The sequence below is a fragment of the Rhinoderma darwinii genome, chromosome 1 (genome assembly GCF_050947455.1).
Source record: "Rhinoderma darwinii isolate aRhiDar2 chromosome 1, aRhiDar2.hap1, whole genome shotgun sequence".
Taxonomy (NCBI): Eukaryota; Metazoa; Chordata; class Amphibia; order Anura; family Rhinodermatidae; genus Rhinoderma; species Rhinoderma darwinii.
In genome coordinates, this window is record NC_134687.1 from 123,199,365 (window position 1) to 123,226,253 (window position 26,889).

General features: G+C 41.2%; 1 protein-coding gene across 1 annotated transcript in view; it reads right to left on the minus strand.

Annotated features, from left to right (window-relative positions):
- Positions 1-2,807: 2,807 nt before the first annotated feature.
- Positions 2,808-26,889, minus strand: part of TMEM131L (transmembrane 131 like) — a 156,357-nt gene continuing 132,275 nt past the window's right edge. The window contains exons 27-35 of the mRNA XM_075860335.1: positions 26,556-26,683; positions 21,676-21,833; positions 20,555-20,737; positions 17,308-17,386; positions 16,099-16,181; positions 13,100-13,220; positions 12,518-12,606; positions 3,703-3,875; positions 2,808-3,221 (exon numbers count right to left, since the gene is read on the minus strand). Of these exons, the coding sequence (XP_075716450.1) occupies positions 2,946-3,221; positions 3,703-3,875; positions 12,518-12,606; positions 13,100-13,220; positions 16,099-16,181; positions 17,308-17,386; positions 20,555-20,737; positions 21,676-21,833; positions 26,556-26,683 (1,290 nt within the window). The 3' untranslated portion in view covers positions 2,808-2,945. The remainder of the gene's footprint in view (positions 3,222-3,702; positions 3,876-12,517; positions 12,607-13,099; positions 13,221-16,098; positions 16,182-17,307; positions 17,387-20,554; positions 20,738-21,675; positions 21,834-26,555; positions 26,684-26,889) is intronic.

Here is a 26,889-nt window from a genome sequence, read left to right on the forward strand (position 1 = left end):
ACCCTTTGTCAATCATCGATGGTCCAATTCCGATACTGCCGTGCAAATTGAAGCCTTTTTTTCCGATGCACATTTGTTAGCATAGGAGCAGTGACCATCCATCTGCTTCGAAGCCCCTTACGCAGTAGGGTTCGCTGAACTGTTGTTTTAGAGAAACGTCTGATAGCCCCCTGGTCACGGTGAGCTGCTCCACTGTAGCGCGTCGTTCGGTCCTAGCGCACTTTTGTAGCCGATGTTCACCTCTCACATCAATGGCACGTGGTACTCCGCATTCTCCACATCGGTTTTTCCCAATGGTGCCACTCGTCCACTCACGATACACTTTCACTAAGTGAACAGTTCACAAATTGCACTGTTTGAGAAATACTGCCACCCTTGGCCCGAAAGGCAATAATCATCCCTTTTTGCAACTCTGGTAAATTGCCCTTTTTACCCATGGCAACGAGTGATGTGTGTTCAGACAGCCTATCGTACACCTTATATACCCACTAAGCCAGCCCACAACACATAACTTCCTTCATGGGCTACGCGCTGCCGACTTCGAAAGTAGGAGGTGGTCATAACGTGGCTCCACTGCGTATAAACTCATCAAGGAATAGTCCTCTGTTTTTGAGATGTGACTAAAAACTGGAAGAGAAGATAGAGGTTTTAAATAAAAGGTTACAAACACAGTCTAGGGACTCGCAGGACGGTGCGGACCCTTGAGGCGGGTTGCAAGGTTGCGTAATTTGGCCAAAATATCAAATAATCCCTCAGGTTTATCATTATGTTTTTCCAGGATGCAGCCAGGCCTTATAATTCTGGGGGAGAATAGTCGGTCAGCGCTTAGTGTAGCGCATATGATATGTGCTGGGTAGACCTTCTAATGTAATACTATGGGCGTAACAAACAGTCTGTAAGCTAGAACTGTGCACTACACGTTATCGTGCAACTTGCATACTTGTGGAAGCCTTATTTGTGCGCAGTGATAATACTAAGCAGCCAACCGCCCCTCATGAATAGTAGTAATCAGTATTTTGCACGTGTGAGATCTCCCCTTACGTAGCAATTATGGCTGTTCTGCATCCTGTTGGGAAGTGTTATTTGTACCTGCCCTTGTATCGAGTATGGTCTTTTCTTTTTGTATCTTTGTAATAAATATATGTCCCTTTTTTTGTTGTGTTTACAAACATACAGTTTCAAAATTTGGAACTTATATATATATTGTGGGTGTTTTTCTTTGTTTCTCGTCATATCTATCTGAAGTGTTCAATTTGTATGCATACAATGCAGTTTTTCACTCACTACTTGCCCAGAGCACCATTATTATTGCACATAAAATCTGTTCCTACATATGTACATACTGGTCTAGTATTAAAGCAGATCTGTCATCAGACTATGCAAGACTACATAGGATAGTGGAGCTGTCCCCATACCATTAGCCAAAATGGCCTATAAAAAATTAATTGGTGCCATTAGGCTAATTAGAGCGATCAAACGTTATGCATCCGGTGTTTTCATGAGCAACAAACTCCCCCACCTCCCTCGACGACTGACAGCTGTGTATCTGCATATGGCTGCCCATCAAAAACTGTGTGGAGGGCAGTCAGAGTATTCATGAGGGACGTGCTCTGACTCATAACAATAAGTCCTGTGTATTCTTTAAACGCTCCAATTAGCCAAACGGCACAGTTTTTTTTTGTGTGCTGTTCTAGCTCATTGGAGAGCGGGCCTGTCCCCATAAATGCTGCCCTTATACAGGGCAGCACAGTTTTTAGACAGATCCATTTTAGTCTGTAGTAGATTTGTTACTAAGTGACTTGTTTCAATTAGCCTTAGCTGGAATAAGAACAGAAGAAGTATTAACTGCCACTTTGCTCATTCAGTCCACCATTGCTTCTGGTTGCCTAGGTAGTCATATTGTAGTTGCCTAAAATATGCTGACTGCTTTTTAACAGGACTGTGACATGGGACATTGCAAACAGGTATGCCACAAAAGTTATCATGTAACAACAGCCGCCTTATGATGACAGTTGGGACCATGCAACAGGTGGCTACGCTCTTCTCTCTGAATGAGAGTATGTGAATCAGACATTTCTGGTTGCGATAATACTCTTTCTTGCAAACATTGAACATTCTAGTGCAGGGGTAGGCAACTTTTTTTGCATGGCATGGCGATAGAAAAATCAATGATGAAGTACTTAGTGTGCCTTGCAAACATGAAAGTCATACAACACAAACTGTTACCACATATGTGACACACCAATTAATCAGTTAACTAAACTTATATTTCAGTGTGACCCTTGTCACTGACTTTCTTTGCAAAGATGATCCATGTGTAGTGCATACAAGGCTACTGAAAACCTAGTGCGGAGTGCACATAGGAGAGACATAGGGTGCACATAGGGGAAACTGCACACAAGAAACCACAGCTACTGAATACCAGCTTGGGGGAGCTGCATACTGGAGAGAGACCACAGCTACTAAACACCAGCTTGGGAGGTGCACATAGGAGAAACCATGGTTACTGAACACCAGCTTGAGGGGGTGTACAAAATCGTGAGAGCTGCCAACTTTTGCTAACGGTTTCTTATACAGAGCAGTTACTGAACTCCGTGCTTGTGGCGCTGAACACCAGGAGACCGCAGTGCTGCGCAGATCTTGTGCTTGCCAAGTGTTTAGCAGCGACAAACACAATGAAGCACTGCTCTCTCACCGGGTGATCAGCATTGCCATGTGCATAATGAAGCGCTGCTCTCTCTCCCACTCTCTCTCTAGTGTCATGTGCAAATAAGTAAAAACAATAAGCATTGAAGCAGTTAAAAAAAAAAAAGGAAAAAAAGGATTTATTATCCATATAAAAAGTGCCAAAATATTCACCAACATCAAATTCTATTCCAACATCTTGCTCTAGTGACCAAAACAGCAAGTTACACTAATCACATTTTCTTCCACTTGTGTCCGGTTCACATGTTTCCACAGTAACCAGAGTCTCTGGAAACTGGAAAAGTTTGATTCCTGTTAGCAGTTGTCCAAATGTCCAGATTCATGTATGCATGAAAGGGGTTGAATCTTGAAGAGTATTCTTGCTTACACATCAGTGAATGACTCCCAATGTGCTCAGAATGGGGTGGAGAGCCACTCACAGGGCAGTACCCATCGAACACATCATTTTGTGGAGCCCAAATCGATCCAAACAGTCCTGACATTGGGGATAAGCTTCTGGTGCTGGAGAGGTAAGGCTGGAAAGCAAAGCATAGTCATCAGTAGCTTGAAAGGTGGCACATGTGCACTGCCTGAATCTTAAAATTGCCTTTAAGGCAACTACATTTTCTAAATTCAGTACATTGAAACAATGTTACCTAGAACCCCTAGGATCTTGGGTTCTAGGTAACATCTTTATGATGTTTGTATGTTCTTCTTGTGTCGTCATGGGTTTACGCAGACACATACGGTATTAATAAAATGTACTTAATTTCCAATGAAACTGGACCTACTGAGCGTGCTTGTTATATATAAGTTGATAAAGACGGAGTCCTCTGGAGGAAAGGGACTGGTATGAGTGTATACAGTTTGTGTACAGTGCTGTAAAATATGGTGCAAAAGGAAATAAATAATAACTAGGACTGCTTGAATTATTTTGGATATCGCCAATGTTATTTCCATTTTGGTTTATACTTTAACCTTAGCTTCTATTCCTAATTTAAACAAATATTTACTTACAGAATTGCTGACGTAGCTTGAGGATTCCCAGGAGCTTGGCATAGCAGGACCTGGTGGAGGGGGTGCTGGTGGTGGAGCTGGTGGGTTCAAGTTCCAAGTAGACTGACACTGGTCAATAAAAGCTGGATTTTGTACATCAGGACATGAAAAGCTATTGTGAAAGTTCATGTTTTCTGCAGAATAAGAAAATACAGGAAACATTAAACACCAATGATACAGGAACAAAACCACTGACTTAAATGCTGAATGCAGTTATTAATAAGCTGCACATTAAACAGTTTGAAAGAGGTTTCCCCATAATACTAAGCAATGTCATGTCACTATGATGTGCCATCAGAGTTTGAGAAAAATCTAAAGACGACCCGTACCACCCATCACAACGAGATCGAAGCCCAGAAACTTAAATTTCAAAGGGACCTCGCCGATTACAAAAATAACAGTGTACAGTTGGAACGAGGGTTACGTCAACACGAACACTGGATACAGAGGATATGCTCCTCCATCAGATTCTGGATCTGGAAGCGATGGATCGAACCATTACCACCAACGCTGGAATCCTTTTTTAGGCCTATGACGAGGGAGAAGGCCAAGAAGAGGACGGGGAGGGGCGGTAAACACCACAGAAGAGGGGGCACACACCATGACGACCAGATCTCAGGTGAGATGTACATCGATTCGATAGTGGTAAATATATCGTCCAAGTCCCTAGGCCCGGCCCAACTACAGCTCCTTCAAAAAGGCCTATCATTTTGCCCATCATATAGATATGACCTTTTCCAACTCAATATGGATCTGAACAGGTTCTTCAGATCATTAAGACTTGGGGTACATTTCTCCAAAGAGGAAACCTGAAGAACAGAAACTGTTACTAGTGTCATTCCAGCATCGACCATCGGTTCAAAGAGTCTGGATTCGAGAAACAAGAGCATGTCTTCTCCACCTAAGAACTCCCCAGCTCTCTAAACATTTATCCGGTTTGTCCATCAGGACATCGAGATGTTTTGTCACGACTTCAACTTAGGATATTATACAAGTCAAGCTAATTTAAGTAACTTGGATAGGCAGGCTCTCTCTTCACTGATTGAAGACATAGAACTCATAATGAAACCGGCGGACAAGGGCGAAGCCCTAGTCGTCATGGACAAAAGTGATTATGTATATAAAGTGAATAGACAACTAAGTGATGAGACGGTATACAACATCATTGATCATGACAAATCACATCACAGAGAGGATTAAGGGCATCCTAAACCAACACTTAGAGAAGGGTATAATAGACCTTGACACAATGGACCTTACAAAACAATATCCAATCACTCCAGTCTTCTATATACTCCACAAAATACATAAAAGACTAGATAGTGACCACCAGGCCGACCCATTGTAGCCTCAACAGACTCTATTCTCTCTCCCTTATCTATTTTTCTGGAAAAAATTCTAACCCCATTGATAAAAAAACCAAAATCGTTTCTGTTAGACACCATCTTTTCTTGCCTTAATACGTGATATCAATACAATCCCAACAGAGACCCTTTTAGTCAAATGGGATGTTAGTAGCCTCTACACATCCATTAGACACGATAAAGGCCTAGAGCCAATACGAGAAATCATGATACAAAACTAACAAAAATCCAGACATTACCAGGCTCTGTATGGATCTGCTGGAGATCATCCTCACTGAAAATTTATTTTTATTTGAGGACAAATATTTTATACAAAAACAAGGGACCGCAATGGGCTCTAATGTAGCTCCCCCTTATGCCAACTGTTCTATGGCCTCATTTGAGGACAAATACGTATATGTGAATAACTTGTAATCCACCCATGCAATAGTATGGAAACGATACATAGATTATATATTCGGTCTATGGAACAGCCCCGTTAACACACACATACAATTTTCTAACTATATGAATTCAGTATGGCCAGAGTTACAATTCACTATAAATTACAGTGAATTCTCGATAAATTTTCTGGACACTATTGCCCACAAGGATATTGTAGGCAATCTCAGTACAGACTTGTACACTTGTAGACAAAACCAGCCTACTACATTTTACCAGCTGTCACCCTTTGGCCACAAAATCATCTCTCCCAAAATCCCAATTCGATAGAATCTCCAGCATAGTGGATGATACGAGCCTGAGAACCATCAGAATAGATGAAATGACAAAAAAAAAAAAAAAAGGTTATCCGGAAGACATCATCCGCAAAGCCAAGAGACAAAATGCACCAACAGCAGACAAAAAGACGATCAAAACGTATACCATTTGTACACACATTCCATCTGTGCTCCTTTAAAGTACACCACATCATCAAAAAACACTGGTCACTACTGGGGAGGGCATACCCACACATTGAAGAAAACCAGACCACATTCTCACCATGCACCAAAAAAAACATCTAATCTAAGAAATAAACTTGTTAGAGCTGATATAGGATTAAAGAGAAAAGTGTCTAGACAACAATTCCTCAGCACCCCCCAAAAAAGGAACATTCCCGTGTTTGTCGTGTATACAATGCTTACACATAATTAAAGGGGATAAAATATTTTATCCACATACAGCACAGGCCATTCCAATTCGAGAACATTTCACCTGCAACAGCAATTTTGTGATATACGTCATCCGGTGCACCTGTGAAACCACCCAACGTGTTAAGGAAAGAATTAAACAACACAAATCCACGATACGTTGTGGTAACACACTAGTACCCAATCCAGCACATTTTCTACAACAAAAACACAACATTGCTCAACTACGCTATCAAGTAGTGGAACACGTACCAGCACCCAGAAGAGGTGGGAATAGGGTTCAGATCCTTAAACAAAGAGAGGCCTTCTGGATATACACTCTACAAACACTTGAACCAAAGGGGTTAAATAGGGAATATGAAATTAGCAGCTTTAGCCAACAGTAATATCATAACTTGAAAGAATTTATCTATTTTCATTTGATTTAATTTAATTTTTCTTCTATATATGGTTTATCTACTAACAGCATCATAATTGTACCCTCCAACCAACAGACTTGATTTACCAATTCACTATACTGGTCTGGTGGATGACGGACGTCGATAAAGTATCCTTTTCTGTTTGGGACTATACATACCTTAGGTTATCCATAACACTAAACACTAGGGATCAACATTTATAATATACTGTATCCCGTAACAGATTTGCCATGTGGTACCAACATCCAATACATTAATGACGCTAGTAATATAAGTGTATGTGGCAATGTTCACTTTCCATATTGCTTGCTCTGGCCTTTCCTAACTTTATGTACCACGTACGCCCTTTTCCAAGATGGCGCTGACGCCACATCTGGTTCAGGCGGAAAGCACAGCTACACACCGATGTAATATGACCCCCTTTAAAGTTAATTGCCCTTAGATACCAATTCCATGAAAATGTGTTACGCCGACGACAAGATATCACATATATTGCAGCATTCCCATTCCGTTTTCTCTGCCCTTTCGCTCCCCATTCACATGCACCATATTAGCCCTAATCCAAGACGGCGCTGCCCTTCCTACGCAACTTCCGGTACTAGCGATATTCCACACTGACAGGCCAACGTCATGAGTGACGCAGACGTGTACACATGACCCAAACCGGAAATTTCGTAAGTCCTTATAATGAGGAGCGCTGCAAGAGACTGTTAGCTCCTTCATTAGATTAGAGGTAAACCGCTCTTCCTTGCAACGTCACGCCGACTCACCAGTATATAGTAGGTAAGTAAACCTAGATTAGGGACATTTTGATGTTATATTATTTAATGGGTACCCAGTTATCTACATGGATGCCTCCCTCATAGTATACTTGTCATCTCATTTTTAGTACCATACACCGACTATTTGGACCATGACAATATTGTTCCAGACCACTGTGTGTATATATATCTTATGCCTCCCTCATACCATGCCTCTCTCTCTTATTGAACTATAATTATTATGCAACAAATGACTGTTCTAGACAAACACACATATGTACCATAACTTCTTATATATATCCAGAGGGATCGACGGAGATATAGTTATATAGTGATATTATACATCCTGGGACACGTCTCTACTTAAAAGTATACGCCATATTCAGCAACAACATCTTACCTTCTCACAATCATGCAGCATATAAGACAATACTGACTAGTACTTGTGACCGCATTGACCTGTTTCTTCCTAGGTTTCATGATTATGTCCATCTTGTATATTTGTATATACTTCATTTTCTATAATGTTTTTTGACCTATCACATACTTTGCAATTATATGGAATAACATATGTATGTTTATCATGAATTTCTAGTGCTTGGTCCGAAACATTGCACCCTGGTATGAGAGATTAAATATTTTACCTGCAAAATTACCCCTATTGGTGTGCATAATACTTTCTACAGTATGATGTGCCATCACTTAGTGATCGTCGGGGGTCCAACTGGTGGCCCAAGGAGAGACAGCACTGGTTGAGTACTGCTGCTACATAACAGGTTTTATATAATACTCATCAACAGATGTGTAGACACATCCATATGTTCTATAATAACCTAAAGCAAACAATGTACCATACAAAAATTTGTCACAGGTTTTCCTTGCACTTTCCCTTCTCTTGAATGGGATGGTGTTGCAGGTTCCTAAAAGTGGGTGGCCAGCAAAATTGTTCTGCAGGAAAAGATGTTCTAAGGATCGGTGGAGGCCAGAGCAGATGGAGAACCGTCAATGATCATTTCCTAGCGATTTGACATCTCTTACTATTGTGGAAAACTAAATAGTTGTTTTTAATGGAGCCTCAGGCAGAATCAGATGGTATTTTCCTCCACTAAGGGAGTATTTAAGAGAAATTGCTAAAATTCGACATATTTAAATACCCAAACTCTGTAACAGAATTCTGCAAATCAGGTCCATAGGATTATAGCGGACATCAAAGTGCAATATCTGTGCTAAGTAATAAGGTTGTACAGCCATCTGATTCACAAGATCATAAATGTAGAGTACACAGTTAAGATAAAGTGCAAAGGAAAACTGCATAATGATGTAGTGGGTTAAAACTAGACAGTCTTTATGTAAATATCAGAGGCAACCATCACAGAATAATCATACAAAATTGAATACCCCATGAACACCAAATCTACCTTTGTTTTTCAAATTCACACTACACAAACATCAAAAAGCAAGATCTGTTAAGCAATAGTACAAAATCCAACGGAGCACTGAGCTGCAAGGAATTATGGTCACTAATTTTTTAATTTGGATTTACTTAAAGGGGTTGTCCACTTTTTAGAATAAAATGGATTTTTGTACTCATCGTCAAATCCTTTTCTCGTTTAATTAATTGAAGGACACAGCACCATGTGTATGCGCTCTGTCACAAAGAGGCAGACACCAAGTAGAAAAAAGTGTCGACACCTCGTATTCAGGATAACCCATGCCTACATACATTAGTACGAAAGTAGTACGCGCAGAAGAGGAGATCAACTTAGATAAGTAACCTAAAACATATAACTGAAAAAAATCATATTTAAGTCCAGAAAAGGGAAAAAACAAACAACCTAAATGACTCAAGACCAATAAAAAAGGGTGGGATCTGTCTCCCCCAATGAATCCAATGATAAATTAGTACAAAGCTCAGATTTTTATCGTTCGTATCATTAGGGACATCCATGACGACGGGAACTATGATGAGACTCGCCATGCAACCCACCTAGTACACAGTGGGCTGAAGTATCTTAACACCCAGACTTTAAAAAAAAAAGTATGTAACAAAGACCAGGTGGCAGCCTTGCACATTTGGAATGTTTAAGCTTTATGTCGTACTGCCCACGATGTTTCATGAACCCACGTAGAACGGGCAGTAAACCCAACCAAAAAGGAAGATCCTTACCTTTGGGACAGATAGGATTCCTTGATTGCAGATTTAATTCAGTTAGAAATGGTGGCTTTGGATGCCTGCATACCCCACCGTGAACCTTCCGGAATCACAAATAATGACCATCTGAAGGATTTAGTAGCAGCTATGGCCCGGACTACTTCAAGTCTATGAAGCAGATGCTCTCGAGGGTGAGGAGCAGGACAAAACAAGGGTAAAACAATGTCCTCGTTAGTGCGGAAAGCTGAAAATGACCTTTGTGGGAAAAGAAGAAGGTACAGGTCGTAGCACCACTTTATCCTGGTGCAACAAAAGGAAAGGAGATTTACAGGAAGAGAGAGATTTACAGGAAAGTGCTGCCAGCTCCGAAACCCTCCAAATGGATGTACCAGTCACAAGAAAGGCAACATTCCAGGAAAGGTTCCTAGAAATGACTCATGTAAAGTCCCAAATGGAGAGGGCTGGAGAGAATCCAGGACCAAGTTAAGATCCCATGGAGGAACGGAAATCCGGAAGGGAGGGGCACAATGGGTCACACCCAGTAGGAGAAGAAGGGAGAGAAGCCAAAGTAGGTTGGAACGGAATAGACTAAATGGACGCCTGTCCATTAAGAGATGTCAAACTTAGAAATTCTCCAACCCTGACTGGAGGAAGGAAAAGTGTCTGGAAGTGTACCCCTCACAGCAGAGAAAATAAACCTCCCATTAACGATCAAACACGCTTGACAATTTTGGCTTTTGAGCCCTTACTATGGTACGAATGAATGACTCTGTCGGATCCCGAAGTCTTAGATCATCAGTCTCAATAGCCACGCGGTTAAACTGAAAATTGGGGTGGAAAAGTGGACCTTGGAAAAGGAGGTCGAGACACTGGGGCAATCACCAAGGGGCATCTGCCAGTATGGGAAAAGAGGTAGGGACATGGGGGGGCAATCGCCAAGGGGCATTCGGCGGTATAGTAATTATGTCAGTGTGCAAGGCACATCAGAACAACTTGAAGGAACTTTCACCTTGACCCGCTTGAGAGTCCAAGAAAAAAGCGGAACGAGAAGAAAGAGGTAGCGGAACTCAGCAACCGCCCAACAGAACAAAGAGAGCGTCCACCGAAACCATGAAGTGGGTCTTGAGATCTGGCCAAGAAAAGGGGAACCTTGATGTTCAGACGGGATGCGAATAGGTCCATGTCTTGAGTTTCCAATTTGACAAATCTGAAGAAAAGCAGTAGCAGCAAAAGAAGGGACCCTCCAGGGTCCCACTCCCCAGATCAAGTTTCTCCATACTGAGGAAATCTGCTGCCCAGTTTTCCACTGCTGAAACGTGGACTGCAGATGGAACATGGGTTTCAGCCCAGCATAAAATCTTTTCCTCCATGTTCGGCTGCGAGTCCCTCCTTTGAGGGTCAGGTAAGCCACTGCTGTTCTCTATCTGGACCTGGACTGGATGACCCTTGACGAGAGGTCCAGTGACAGAGCCCTAAGACGATAGCTCTAATTAGTTGATTTGCAAGAAAGCTTCCTCCTTTGACCCTGCAACGTGTGGTAACCGAAGACTGCTTCCCATCCGGAGAAACAGGCATACGTGGACAGGACAAACGACCTGAGAGGTAGAAAGAAGGACTGACCCTGCAGAAACGCAGGAGACTGTTCCCACCAGAGCAGATCTCTTCAGACTCTAAGATGCAAAATAATCTTTTCGTCCAGAGCCTCGGGTGATTAAACTGCTAAACAAGTCATGTCTGCCTCCTACATACACTAGGCTAAAACGAATTAGCCTAATGTATGCAGGAGTGGTATAGTCTGAGTAGGAGAAGCCATCAATTATTTTCTCTACCTTGTGCTTCCTAGTTTCATGGCCATATACCCACAGTGATGTGTCCCCAATGACAGACAAGAAATAAGCTGATCACAGGTTGTCCCGCTGCTGGGACCCCCAAAGATCAGCTGGAATCTGCAGGGAAACAAGGCAACAAGCGTTAAATTCCTTGCAGTACGACTACATGAGAAAAAAAAGCATTGGATGTGCCCATTGAAATAAATAGGTGGTCTGTACAATGTATGGATACTTTTTGAAGCCACTCACTGCTCCAGGTAAATGTTGGAGATCCTAAACGAGAAACCGCTTTATTGTCCTATGAGGGTATTTAAAAATGGGGTTTCTAAACCAGACCTCTTTTAAGACAATGAGTTCATACATGTGTTGTGAACAGTTTTTTAATATGATATAGTAGTACAATTACTCCGTATAAAGTCGCGAAATATCTGTGAAAAAGTGCGAAATTATATCATTCTCATAACTGTTGTGCACCAGTGGAAGAAGTATGCACACAGTGAAACAAATTACATTTTGACTCGTGCAGATTTCGAAGGTCAGTAAGTTTTCAATTGAGTATAGAAAATTTGTCCTAGACCATCCTCAAAGAACAAGAAGCTATTTTGTTCCCAGTATAAAGTGAAAACGTTATTATCTTTATAAAATACACGCTTCAGTCTTCAGACTTATGAAAATCATTTGTGAGTTGGTAACAGTAGGAAACTTGATGCAAGCTTAGTTCAGTTTCCTCAAATTAGAGGAAGAAGACTTCAGTTTCATTTCTCTATTATATGTCACTTTTTAATGACAAGTGCAATCCGTGCAAAATGTTCATGAAACAAACAGTTGCGGTTGTATTCTTCGTATTGCATGCTACAAAGATGCACATGGTATTAAAGGAAACCGTTGTTTTATATATAAATATATATCCACACACATAAGAGCAGACTAACCAAAAATCTCACAGTAAAACAAAATTTCTCTGGCAGCTGCTCCCAAATCACCTAAATTCCTAGCATCTCTGCCATATAATAAAGCACTGCTCTGGTAACACACATGAAAGTGTTGCAATCATATATATCTTTATGTAGATAGATTTAACATAAAATAATTATATTTATCCAGTATAACATAATGTTTACCTTCAGGGAAAGAGTTAAAGTCATTTAACTCCAATGAGCTATAAATGCCCGAAAACGGTCCATCACATGTTGAATTCCAATTGATGTAGCTAGAAAGAGAATGAAAACATTAATACACACAGTAGTCTACACTGTCCAATGATCATCTATTTAACTTTTGAACAGTTTTACAGTTTATAATGTACATAAAAGGTTCAGTAACATTGATTAAATTTTGCTTTTACTGATGTCGTAAAGATCCTGAATTACAGTCTGTAATATATCGGAGCTGCATTCATAATTCTGCGGTTTATTGGAGCCAGTGAGCACGACTGTTGACAGACAAACCCATAACATTTCGGCTGGGCTGCTATAATACAATGCTCTACTATTCAGTATAATAGAAAAGTATGTATTTCCCACATCAGATTACTATACATATAAAGTTTTTTCTTAAATGCTCTGATGTAAAATATTATATTATATATTTATTGAACACACACTTTACTAATGCTCTACTATTCTAAATGTCAATGCTTATCAGTTATCTATTTAGGCACAACATTCTATTATCATCAGAGTAATAGAGATCACAATGCAGACCTATTTTGCACCGGTGGCGGATCCTGTATTACACCTGGCACTGGGTTCTCAAGATTATAGTTGAGATCATTCGTTAGACACATGCGCTGCGCAGACCATACATCACCCTGTGGGTACAGACCTAAAGAAACATTGATATAGCAGAATGTAAGTCATGGCTTTCAAACAGAGCTGAAAATATTAAATAGTCTGGAACTCCAGAACCATCAGGTATTTTAAGTTTGGAATCATAGACTATTTATTTTAAAAGTATTGTATGGATGGGAAATTTATGAAAGTTATTGAAAAGGGCAGCTTTACTGTCAACTGAATATAAAGTGTATTTATTAATTGTTAAGTTATTTAAAGGGGTGTCCCTTTTGCAGACATTTATAGAATATCCATATGATATGCCATCAATTTCAGATAGATGCCTGCCCCAACTCTGAGACACGCATAGATCTCTAGATTGGGTATCGCTGACTGCCACATCCAGGAAGAGAATCGGTGCAGAGATTGTTGGGGTTACGGGGACAGATGAACTTGCTGAGATACGTGGTTTCTGTAACTCCCATACAAGAGAATGAGAGTTACAGAAACAGTGTAGCTCAGCGAGCTTGGCCATCTCACCAGGCAAGGATTGGATCGGGAAGCCCCGATCTCAAGACTGGTGCTATGGATATGCCATAAATGTCGGAGATGGGAATACCCCTTTAATATTTCTTATTTAATATGCATTTTATTGTACTAGTGTAGGCAGAGGAAAAACATTTGTAATCTAGTTGCCAAACAATCGTGCAACTAATAATTGATAAAAAATGCCAAATTTCAGGATTATTTAAAAAAAAACAACAAGATTTTTGTATTTATCGTAAAATCAATATTCCATGAGACAAACGGAAACCATTGGCACCGGATCTGTCACCATTGAAATCAATGTGATGGAAATCAATTGTGTCAGTCAGGGTCCCGCTCCGACAGAAAGCTCAGACGGAACGGGACCCTAGCGCAGATGTGAACGAAGCCTTACACGGGTCAATGATCAGGTGAACAAGCGTTTATTGGCTGGTGGCATCTTTTTATGAAAAAAATGGTCACTTGTCGGCTGCTCACTTCTCTGCATAAACAGGGAAATGTGCTGACGACATGATGAAAATGCATAGTAACGATTGTTGATGCCATACTGATGATCATTGCTCCATTTGAAAGGAGCAAATGAGCATCGATCGACCAGATATATTGTTGATCGGCGCTCATTTATAAGGTGGTAAACATAGGCGAATGTCTGTGTAAAATCACCTTAACACCACTATAATAAAGCTGGAGGCAGATACCACAGGAACACACTATTGACAATAGGTGATGGGGACGGTTTACAAGAGGGACTTCATGCATGGTGACCTCTGCACATATCACAGAACACGCCGACAACACTTTCCCAAAAAAGTCAATAGGACATCTCCAGACTATTGCTTCCTACGGTCCATGCGGTTGCTGTAAAGCATATCCTCACTCTAAATCAGGGGTCTCAACCCCCCCATAGATAACGCCCCACACACCCCACCCTGTTGACAGAGCTACACCCCCCCTCTCTGTAAATCGCGCCATTGGGTCTCCCTCTAGGAATACTCTGGCTGGGGATTCCACACCTAGAGGAGGTCACTGTGGCGCCCTCTACAGTGGCCCCCGGGCCGCCCTCTACAGTGGTCACTGTGGCGCCCTCTACAGTGGTCACTGTGGCGCCCTCTACAGTGGTCACTGTGGCGCCCTCTACAGTGGTCACTGTGGCGCCCTCTACAGTGGTCACTGTGGCGCCCTCTACAGTGGTCACTGTGGCGCCCTCTACAGTGGTCACTGTGGCGCCCTCTACAGTGGTCACTGTGTCGCCCTCTACAGTGGTCACTGTGTCGCCCGCTACAGTGGTCACTGTGGCGCCCGCTACAGTGGTCACTGTGGCCCCCGCTACAGTGGTCACTGTGGCCCCCGCTACAGTGGTCACTGTGGCCCCCTCTGCAGTGGTCACTGTGGCCCCCTCTACAGTGGTCACTGTGGCGCCCTCTACAGCGGTCACTGTGGCGCCCTCTACAGCGGTCACTGTGGCGCCCTCTACAGCGGTCACTGTGGCGCCCTCTACAGCGGTCACTGTGGCGCCCTCTACAGAGGTCACTGTGGCGCCCTCTACAGAGGTCACTGTGGCGCCCTCTACAGAGGTCACTGTGGCGCCCTCTACAGAGGTCACTGTGGCGCCCTCTACAGAGGTCACTGTGGCGCCCTCTACAGAGGTCACTGTGGCGCCCTCTACAGAGGTCACTGTGGCGCCCTCTACAGAGGTCACTGTGGCGCCCTCTACAGCGGTCACTGTGGCGCCCTCTACAGCGGTCACTGTGGCGCCCTCTACAGCGGTCACTGTGGCGCCCTCTACAGCGGTCACTGTGGCGCCCTCTACAGAGGTCACTGTGGCGCCCTCTACAGAGGTCACTGTGGCGCCCTCTACAGAGGTCACTGTGGCACCCTCTACAGAGGTCACTGTGGCAGTACCTAAAAAGGGATTGTTAAAATAAATGATGTAAACTCGCAAATTTCCAGTAAGTTTAAACCTAGCAGTATTATTATAGTAATATAGTATTGTTATAGTAATGTAGTATTATTATTGTAATGTAGTATTATTATAGTAATGTAGTAATGTTATAGTAATGTAGTATTATTATAGTAATATAGTGTTATAGCAGTTCAAATAACTCATAGATTAACAATAATTTTTTATTGTATTATATTTCAAAGTAATGTGGCCCGTCAACTTCACATTTTTTCTATGTGCCGCCCATTACCCAGCCGAGTTCGAGACCCCTGCTCTAAATGCTGTTAAGAGTGGTCCTGTTTCTTCGGAGGGGGGGGGGGTTCTTTTATTTTTTAAATCATGAACAATCACTTTAAAAATATCTTATAATTAATGCACAAATCAAATAAAGAAACTTAACACTTGAGCTTTTAGTTAAACATGTACAGTGCCCCAGTTTTACCTTTGTTCTGATCAGCCTCTGTCACCTCTGGAAAAGGTGATGATAATATGTCAGGGTAGTGAGACAAGGAGTTTATTTCCGAACTAAAAATAGAAGTATATAAAGTGTTAATGAATCCAGCACACACCTTTGTACATATTAGGGTGGCTTTACAGATATTTGAGACTTAACTAAAAGGTCCTAGGCCTGATGCAAAACTGCAACTATCACATGTCATGTATAGAACTAGTGTCCTATGTGACAGAGGAGATGTTGTGCCCCTCAGGCCCCAAAGGGGTTAATAGTGACAGCAATTCACCTATCTCAAAGACAAATTTTTAACGACCATCATTTATTTCAATAGCAACGTGAGCAATAATAGTCAGTGGAAAACTACGCTTTGCAAATTAATCTGAAGATGTTAAGTTAATGAAATCATACAAAACATTGTTGCATGTAAAGTGACCCCTACATTAAAGTTACAGTTTTCGTTCTGTGTGAATGACCGTATGGACAAGAAGTTGGATGTTGAGTGTGGACACAATACTAAAATAAGGAACTGGCCTAGTCTATCCATTTACAAGCCAATGTCAACTGACAAAAGATCTACATACAACCGCAAAAATGCAAACTAAGAAAACCGTTTGGTTCTCACTTTTCTTGTAATTTTACATAGAAAGTCATTACTGCCTGACTATTAGAATTCACATTTAAAACTGCAATTGGAGCAAGACTTTAAAGTATCAATGTTGATGTTAAGAGCAAATCTTCCCCAGCCCGAAGGTTAATTAATGACGGGTCTGGCTCCTCTAAGCAAAGTTGCCAGGGAGACCGGTCCTCATTGGTGTTCAGAAGTATGAAGGCAAAGTGCCAATACAAACAATTGCACTAGACTCACATTACCGGTATGTACAAACACGTTACTTAAAAGGGTGGCTTTCATAGGGGAAATCTATACTATTGTAATGTTTCTGTACAAACCCAGTTGAATACATACCAGTCTGCAGCAATGAAGCTGGCTTACGGAGTGAATCGGCCTTATTAAGCTCACCAGGCAGTAACATTAGATCTACCATTTTTTTTTATTTTAATTTATCCTATATGCAATATACTTAGCATATAGAACATTCTTGTTAAATTGTGCATTGTAAATTCTAAGGGAGGTCTTATCACATAAAGATATAGAATGGTACATGTAATAAAAGAAAAAGTGGTCTTCTAAAGACTTACCTTCTACTACAAATACTGTGTGACAGATTTAATGAAATTGGGTTTTCTGGAGAGAAATTATTTTGTGTTGGGGCTTCTCCTAGGGAAAAAAAAACATAATACAGGTAATAAGCCTTAGATATATGAGCATTGTAGCTAGTCCAGTTATTTTGATATCAAACTTTCTCATCCTGTTAATATATGTATATCCAAGGACAGTTTTAGACTAAATATAATTTGTACTTTTAAACAAAAACAATGAAACCACAGCTAATATGCACTGGACCTGCGCTTACACTATGGCATTCGCATTGCAATCTGTATGTGTCAGGTCCCTGCACGGTAAATACCCAGGCAGAACAATCCGCCTGTTGGACAACTCATAATAGCAGAAGATTTGAAAATTAGAAAACGGTCATTTATAAAAACGAGATTACATTGTGGAGTTCACTGAGCGGAGTTATGCCGCTCCATAAACAGCTTTTGGCTCACAAAGGAAAAAATAGATTTTAGCTGAATTATGAAATATAAAAAGCATATAAAGGCATATAAAAGCCAAAAGGTGTATAATCCCTTTATCAGTGGTCTATCGTTGAGGGTATCATTGGAGATCTCTGCCCACATATGTGTAATCTCCTGATATGTGTGAATGATATATCAGATGATTTGACATATAACCCGTTTTCACAGAATTCGGTCAACAAAACAAATATTGTTTGTCTGTATTTTCAATTGGAGAACAATTAATTTCTAGAAAACAACGGTTAGGACATGACAAGTTTTTACTGGAAAAATAATTAAGAAGTGGTTTAGCGATTTAAGCCTTCTGCCTTTGATTTATGTCTAAGGAAAGATTTATTTTTGCAAATAAGAGGTTATGCCGAGGTTTTTAGTTTAGTGTCCGTAGGTGGCAGGCCTACCTGCTTATGCAGCAGTCTGTTTTTTTTCTTATTTTAATTTTTAATTTAATTTTTTCTTTCCTCTAGGAAGGGAAACTGGGTTAACGCTGTCTCCCTGTCAATCCTACTGTTGCATTTTCTGCTGCCAAACGAGACAAGTGGGACAAGAGCACCAGAGCTCCTCTGTCACCAACCAGCCCAAGGATCACACCGCTTTCTGCCTGTTCCTCACCAGTGCTTCCTCACACCAGACAGAGGCACACTGAAGGGGTGACCCTGTTGGTTTGCACCTGGGAGCTGAAGAGGAACTTGGGAGGCGAGTGTAACCTATATTAGGCGAGTATATTATATCCCTCCCCCCTCGTTCCACACCATACTTTGTTCTATAAGTTGCACACTTTTGCATCCCCGGATTCTTTTTCCTGGTCGCTAGGTTCTGCAGGTAGCAGTGGATTAGTCGATCGATTGTGCAATGTTTCGTGTTTCCTCCCCCGGGGACTGCTTTTGGGCCTCCCACAGTCTGTGACCCCCTATGACACGAACTCAAAAAGAAAATTTTTGAAGTACTGTAAAATCCTTTTCTCATAGAGTTCATTCGGGTGGGGGGGGGGGGGGGTGGGGGTGTCAAGAGGGGGACGGACACAATAAAAAGAGTTTTGTTCTAGGAGTACTATCACTTTTTGTTGGCTTCTCCTGGTTACTCCTACTGCTTCTGTAAAAACCGATTCGCTCAGTATCTGCAGGAGGGGTCTAGCCTCTGTAGGAAGAGCTAACACTTAGGCCCTGGTCACGCCGCGCAAAAAAATGCTCGTAGGAAAAAGAAGTGTCATGCCCTTTCGTCTCTGACCTCCCATTGACATCAATGGAAGGCAGAGAAAGCGGTTTTAGCTGCGTTTTTGCCCGAAGAGCTCAATGGATGTGGCCTTAATGCAGTAGTCAACTAGTGACAGACAGTGCGTATATGCTGCTGTCACTAGGAGACTACAGCAATAAGGGCGCGGCCATTGAGCTCCGCGGGCAAAAAAACGCAGCGAAAACCGCTTTATCTGCCTCCCATTAATGTCAATGGGATGTCAGCAATGGAAACGCCTGAAGAAAGGGCACTTCTTTTTCCACTTGCTGGAAAAAACGCCTTCGCCACCCATTGAAATCAATGGGAGGCATTTTCGGACTTTTTTTGCGTGGACTTTTTTGGCCTAAGTGTTAGCTCTTCCTACAGAGGCTAGATCCTTCCCGCAGACACTGAGCTAATCTGTTTGTACAGAAGCCGTAGGAGTATGGGTATGTTCACATGGCAAACAAAACACGGCTGTAAAATATGGAGCTTTTTTCAAGGGAAAACAGCCTCTGATTTTCAGCAGTTTTTTGACACATTTTTTACAGCCGTTTTTGGAGCGGTTTCTCTATCGACCCAATGAAAACGGCTCCAAAAATGGCTCAAGAAGTGATATGCATTTTTCAAACGGCCGCGTAAAAAAAACGCCACGTCGGAACAAAACGCAGTTTTTCCCATTGAAATCAATGAGCAGCTGTTTGGAGGCGGTCAGCTTCCGTATTTTCAGCCGTTTTTCATGGAGTTTACAGCCCGAAAAATGGCTGAACATAAGCAGTGTAAACATACCCTAACTAGGAGAAGCCAACAAAAAGTGATAGTAATCCTAGAACAAAACACTTTGTGTCCCCCCAATTATCTCTATGAGAAAAAGATTTTATAGTGAGTACTCAAAAAATCCTCTTTTTCTGATGGCACACTTCCTTTAAGGCGTTGTCTGCTTTAGACAAGACATTTCCATATACAATATTAGGGCATATAAATGTGGGTTCCCTGTGCTCAAAATCTCCTTGTATTAACTAGAGTAGAGAGCATCCCTCTCTCTGGTGAATGTGGATAACACAGTAGGCCTACTGATTTTGATATATAGTTTATTGCTTCATTTCCCTTGCAGAACTTTCCAGCCACTTCACCCAAGAGCAGGGTCTGCGCTTTATAATGGAATTTGTATAGAAAATACTCAAGCCCCCTCGACTGTTGACCATGGATATTGTGCCTATTAGGTGTATAGACAGCGTGATAACCAATACAGGAAATCAACTGATAGGAGGAGACGTCAGAACATGAATCTGAGGTGTAAATGCACAGGAGCAGGGGCAAGGCATTTTATTATTACTAGATTACAGGAAAGTGGTTTTGCTACTAGAATTAGGCTTTCATGTCATATTGGAGGATTGTTGTGAGAATCAACATGTTACCATGTGTCACCATCCAACAAAAAAATATAATGAGATCATATTAGTCACTAGGCTGGCCAGCTAAACACTTAAGACAATCAGTGAAGACAAGATGGAGATCCTGGTCATTAACGACTTACTTGGTGGGAAATATAGGCGATTAGGGAGGGTATTTTTTTTATCCCCATCAGAACTGCTAGTGCTGCTCCAGCTACCCCAACTACCTCGGCTAGCCCGCACACTACCACGAGAGCTCCCACATTCCGAGCTAGAGTCAGAAGAAAACTTTTCTACAGATTTTTTTTTCAGAATCTGGTAGCACTCTGAAATGAAAAGATAGATTATTTCTATAATTAATGTTAGCAATACATACATATACGAATAACAAAATTCCAACTTGAATGGGTTAGCCACGGTGACCACAATGGTGTCTTAATGCTAGAAGCACCCCCTCCCATTTTATGTTAGAAACAGTTTATTAACATACATGTCAACAAAGGAACACTCCGTTAAGTACACCCGGTAAAAGGTAGGGTAGGTAATCCTCGTACCGTACTTTATTGCAGTACTATCCTCTCCATTCCTGCCCGCTGTTATCTCATGTGACCAACACTGTGACTTGTCCGAATCCTACAGCGTCGGCTGCGTAGACCTAAATTCACTTTTACTATGCATTCCTATCAGACGCTCAGTGTGAGTTTCATAGGAATGAATAGTGAAAGTGACTTCCGGTCCAATTAGCAAATGCTGTAAAATTTGGACAGGTCACAGTGCCAGTCATGTAAGCCAACAGTGGGCCAGAACGGAGAAGATAGTTTTGCAATAAAGTGCCTGCTATGAGGTGTACCTGCCCTACAAAGGGGAAAATAGAAAACAATGTAGGAGCAGCACCGTCGCAAAAAAAACAAAATTGGTTGGGGCTATGCTTCAAATAATGAGGAGTGACTTCTCCCCATATGATGTATAAAGAAAATAGAGCACGGAAGCAGCACTCAAAGCAAAAAAAATGTAAAATGTTGCCCTACATAGGGTGTACTTTTCAAATGGGGGGGTCAAATAATTTTTTTTACCGGAGTGCAACTTTAACAATTGTCTGTTTCCATTTTATCATTATATGCATAGACAACTTCACATGTTGACTAACCGCTGATCGTAGGATTCAGAAAACTGGTTATATAATAAGCACAGACAAATGGTCTAGTGGCTTACACAATAAATATATAACTCCTTACAAACAGCAAAATATGATCATTCATCTTACCTGTATCACCACGTGGAGGCATTCTACTAGATTTCTGTTCTCCTCTGCAAATATCCCCATTTGTCAAGGAGCTCCACATTTTCCCCCTGCTTGAGGCTCTTAATTCTGGTCTATCCTCATCTTGATAACTGTGTTTAAAGGCATTCGGCTCAGTAACCCTGGGTTGAAGTACAGATAAAAAAAAAAAGATTTCCTTAGGCCTTATTCACATGAACGTGTTCAACGCCCGTGTGACGGCCATTGAAACGACGGCTGTCACACGGACCTATGTAATACAATGTGGCCGTTCACACGGCCCTCGTTTCAACGGAGCGTGTGAAGGGTCTGTGTGGAAATAGGACATGTTCTAAATTTTTATGCTTCAAGCATTCCTCCATAGACTCTAGTCTATGAGGGATGCATGATATCGCGTCCCGCAGCGCAGAGCACGGATGCACCTCGTTGTTCACGTCCAATGCGCAACGCCCGTCTGAATCTAGCCTTACAGTTGAAGGAAAAGCTGCGTATATTCTCTGGCACTGGAAACCTTACATTCATAAAAGAAAAACAAAAAAAGAATAGAAAAAAAAGACCCCAAACTAAACCATTGAAGGGTAAAGTGACAGGATTACAGATTATAATTAAAGAAATATAGTCTGCACTCTGTATTTACTTTTGGTGCCAGTAGAAGATTTATTTAAATTATGATAATCCAGAAAGTAATTTTTCACGGCACTCAATTTTTTGGATGCTTAAATCACTATTTTATTAATTTAATAGTTATCCAGGCTTAGGCATAAGAGTTAATCGCAGCCTGGTTAGCACCTGTCGTTTAGGTCCTTTTTCAGCATATTTCTACAATATAATATAAATAGGTATCAGTAACAGTTACTGGAAACGTGTATATATAAGGGACACTTCATAGATTAAACAACAATCTGTATATATAGAATATTTTTACCTAAGCAATAACAGCAACAACCTCTGATTCATATTTGCCAGAGTCAAATGTAGGTCAAACTACATCATTCTGATGGGGAATCCAATTGATATATAAAGCAGTATATAAAATCGTAAAAAAAAAAAAATTGGCACATTTTTTACAATTAAAGAAATCTATTAGTATCAGCCAAAACGGTTACGTTAATAAAATATTGATCAAGCAACAAAAAAAATCAAGTGCAGTGGAAAATTACTTTCAGGATGGAAGGCCATGTCTATCTTAGCACCCATTTTTTCTAATTGCCTCAAAACATGCTTAGATAAAAACAATGCAACTATGCAAATAGTCTAGATTAAAAAAAAAAAAAAAGTGTGTGTGTATGTATAATATATATATATATATACACACACACACACACACACACACACACACACACACACACACACACACACAGTTGAGTCACATTATTATGACCACCAGCTAATATCCGGAATAACCAGTGTGCAGCACAGACAGAAGCTAGACGGGCTGGGAATGGCCCGTTTTCTCAAGTATCTGGTGCCATGCTGACTGCAGTGCATCCCACATTTGCTGGAGGGTGTGTGGGGGGAGGATCCATAGAGCGAACAAGACGATCGAGGTGGTCCTGCAGATGCTCAATTGTGTTCAAGTATAGCGAATTAGGCGGCCAGGGAAATACTTGGAAGTCTTGGTCGTGCCCTTCCAACCACTGTCGGACATTTCTAGCCATGTGACATGTTGCATTGTCTTGCTGGAAGATTCCATCTGCCCCAGGGAAGACAAACCGCATGTATGGGTGGACGTGATCTGCAATGATGGATTCATACCGAAACCGGTTCAGAGCCGTCCATATGGATGAGTGGGACAAGAGAATACCATGAAATAATTTCCCAGACCATAACGCTGCCGCCACCAGCTTGTTTTCTTCCAGCAATAGTTGCAGGGTGTTTGTACTCTGATGTTTCTTGCCTGACACACCAACGCCTATCCTTTCGATGAAGCAGAATACATGACTCATTGGAGAAGGCAACCTTTGCCAAGCATCGGCGGCCCAATTCCTTTAGTGCCGTACAAATTAAAGCCTTTTTTTCCGATGCACCTTTGTTAGCATAGGAGCAGTGACCATCCATCTGCTTCAGTGCCTATACACAGATTCGTTGAACTGTTGTTTTAGACACACGTCTGGTAGCCCCTGGTAGATTTTCACGGTGAGCTGCTTCACTGTAGCGTGTCGTTTGGCCCTCTGGCACCTTTCTAGCAGATGTTCCCCTCTCACATCAATGGCACGTGGTACTCTGCAGTTTTCACGTCGGTTATTCCCAATGGTGCCATCTGTCCACTCAAGATATACTTTCACCACAGCAGCACTTGAACAGTTCACAAACTGCGCTGTTTGAGAAATACTGCCACCCTTGGCCCAAAAGCCAATAATGATCTCTTTTTGCAATTCTGATAAATCGCCCCTTTTACCCAAGGCAACAACGAGTGATATGTGTTGAGACAGCCTATCACACACCTTATATACCCACCATGCCAGCCCACAACACATCACTTCCTTCATGGGCTACGTGCTGCCGACATCGATAGTAGGAGGTGGTCATAATAATGTGACTCGACTGTGTATATATCTTATATAGAGAGATATATCTATCTATAGATCGAGATATAATGCTTAGTCCCAGTTCTGGGTGTATGAGCAGCGTTAGGGACCCATCTTATAAAGGTTGCCTTGTCGAGGCAGTAGGGCACACACAATTGGATCAAAATGTGCGCTAAGAACCTCAATATTGTAAGTAGATTCAGCAGTATTGCATATTTATTTACATATAGTGTTTAGGTGCCATTGGTGTTCGCCGATTGCACTTGCCATTTTCTTGTGTACTATCTATAGATAGAATAAAATAAAGTCCAAAGCAGCACCATAGAACAAAGCAAACATGGGATGGGTGCACGCCTAAGGACACAGGCCTTTTATTCACAAAGCAAAAAAAATAGGCAGCACTCCAGGATATCATGGTGAAAAACCAAAAGATGAAATCTTTAATCCATAAAAGGGCAGCGACGTTTCGGCAGATTGAAATAGGCAATTGCATCTACCAAAACAACGCTGCTCTTTTATGGATTAAAACCCTTCATCTTTTATTTTTTAACCCTGAAATCCTGGAGTGCTGCCTATTTCTTTTGCTTTATCGATCGATAGAGATATATCCATCTATATATATATATATATAGAGATCCAAAAAATAGGCAGCACACCATAGAAATCAGTGAAAAAGAGGGTACTTTATTAACTGCAAGTTCGACGTTTCAGCTCTATCCACTAGAGCCTTTCTCAAGGCTTGAGAAAGGCTCTAGTGGATAGAGCTGAAACGTCGCACTTGGGGTTAATAAAGTACCCTCTTTTTCACTGATTTCTATGGTGTGCTGCCTATTTTTTGGATATCTGTTGATATTGAGAGCTTGGTCTGCTCCCTGGGGCCTGCACCCACATCCTTTAACCGGTGCTGCTGGATCTTTTTCGTTTTTCCATCTATATATATATATATATATATATATATATATATATATATATATATATATATATAATATATCTCCTACAGCTGTATGCGGAACGGTTTGTCTCAATGGTTAACGACAACAAATAAAACGGACGTATTATATTAATTTCAGTAGCAGACTGTCCTGTATGTGTGCAGATTTTTTTTGCTTTTATCTTGTATTTAACCTAAAAATTTCAGGTAAAAAATAGGCACGTTCAGACGCTATAAACTAATTGCGAAAATTTGCAGCAAATCCGTTAGATAGGAATGCAGCAGATTTGAAAACCCATGCAGATTTTTTCCGCTACATGTGAATGGAGTTTTGAAAACTTAATTCACATGTACAGTATTGTGCCAGAATTTATTGCAGATTTAGGGCTTATTCAGATGAGCGTATTATATGATTTGGACGTGAAAAACAACAGTTTTTCACATTCGAGTTTACACTCGTTCGTCTGAGTAAGCACCTTACTCTGCAAAATCCATAACAAATCCTCCAGGTCTGAACATAACCAATGTACACAAACATGTAAAGAAAAAGCCAAAGAGCAACACACAGGTAATAGAAACAAGAGTTTGTAACAACACGAAACAAATCAATATATAGTGTGTAAATCTTACATTTAAGGCCTCGTTCACATCTGCGTTGGGGTCCCGTTCTGACGTTCCGTCGGAGCTTTCCATCAGAACGGGACCCTGAGCAGACGCAAACGGACACCGACGGAAACCAGAGGTCGACTACGCTATTGCTTCCGGCAAAACGACAGGTCCGGTGCACAACAGAGACAAACGGAAACCATGGGCACCGGATCCGTCACCATTTAAATCAATGGTGATGGAAACGGAAACCTCTGGTTTCCGTCTGTGTCAGTTTGTGTCTGTCCAGGGTCCCGTTCAGACGGAAAGCTCCAATGTAACGTCAGATTGGGACCCCAACGCAGATGTGAACGAGGCCTAATGGTGTTTGCTTTTAGGAAAGCATACTGTGAATTCCTGTGCCACTTGAGTTGAACAGTATGGTCTGTCACTTTCTTTCAGATCTGATGTGTACATGTTTTTCATGTGAATTTTACTGTTGAGGGTGTTATGTGTGACAAGAGCTTTTCTAGTGTGGCTTAAATGTCTATAGGGACTGGGGTGTACCCCCAAATACCAAACCAAAAAAGGAAAGTTTTTCATATCACATGTTCATGTATAAAAAAAAAATATGCATGGACGTTTAAACTATTCCTTTATGCCCCCACGCATAGGTGAGAGAACTAGGTCAACACATTCTGTTAAAGTGATTCAGTACTTAGAGAGTTTTTGAAATGTAATCCAACACGAATCTTCAACACGCCCTTAAAACCAGGAACTAAAAGAAATTGTGGTATGTAATGAAGTATCACCGCAGGTACCTTGCAGGGAAGACGCTGTTCTTCTTCTTATTTTTCCTGGCACAGGTTCTATTTTTATTCCAATTTAAATTTGGAAAACTTCCATCCCTTTTTTCCACTTGACTCTTTTTCCGAAAAGACTCTTCATGCTAAATAGAAAACATAATATATAACAAACAGTATTGAGAATGCAGAGTACCTGAGAAATGTAAACCAATTCTATTCCTAACAAAGCACTTGTAAACAATCCACAAAATAATAGTCTTTTACAAGTACATGGAAATATCTCCAGCAGGTGTGTTTAGTATAAAGTAAAACAAATAAGACACCGCCAGATAAGGAAAAAACATAACAT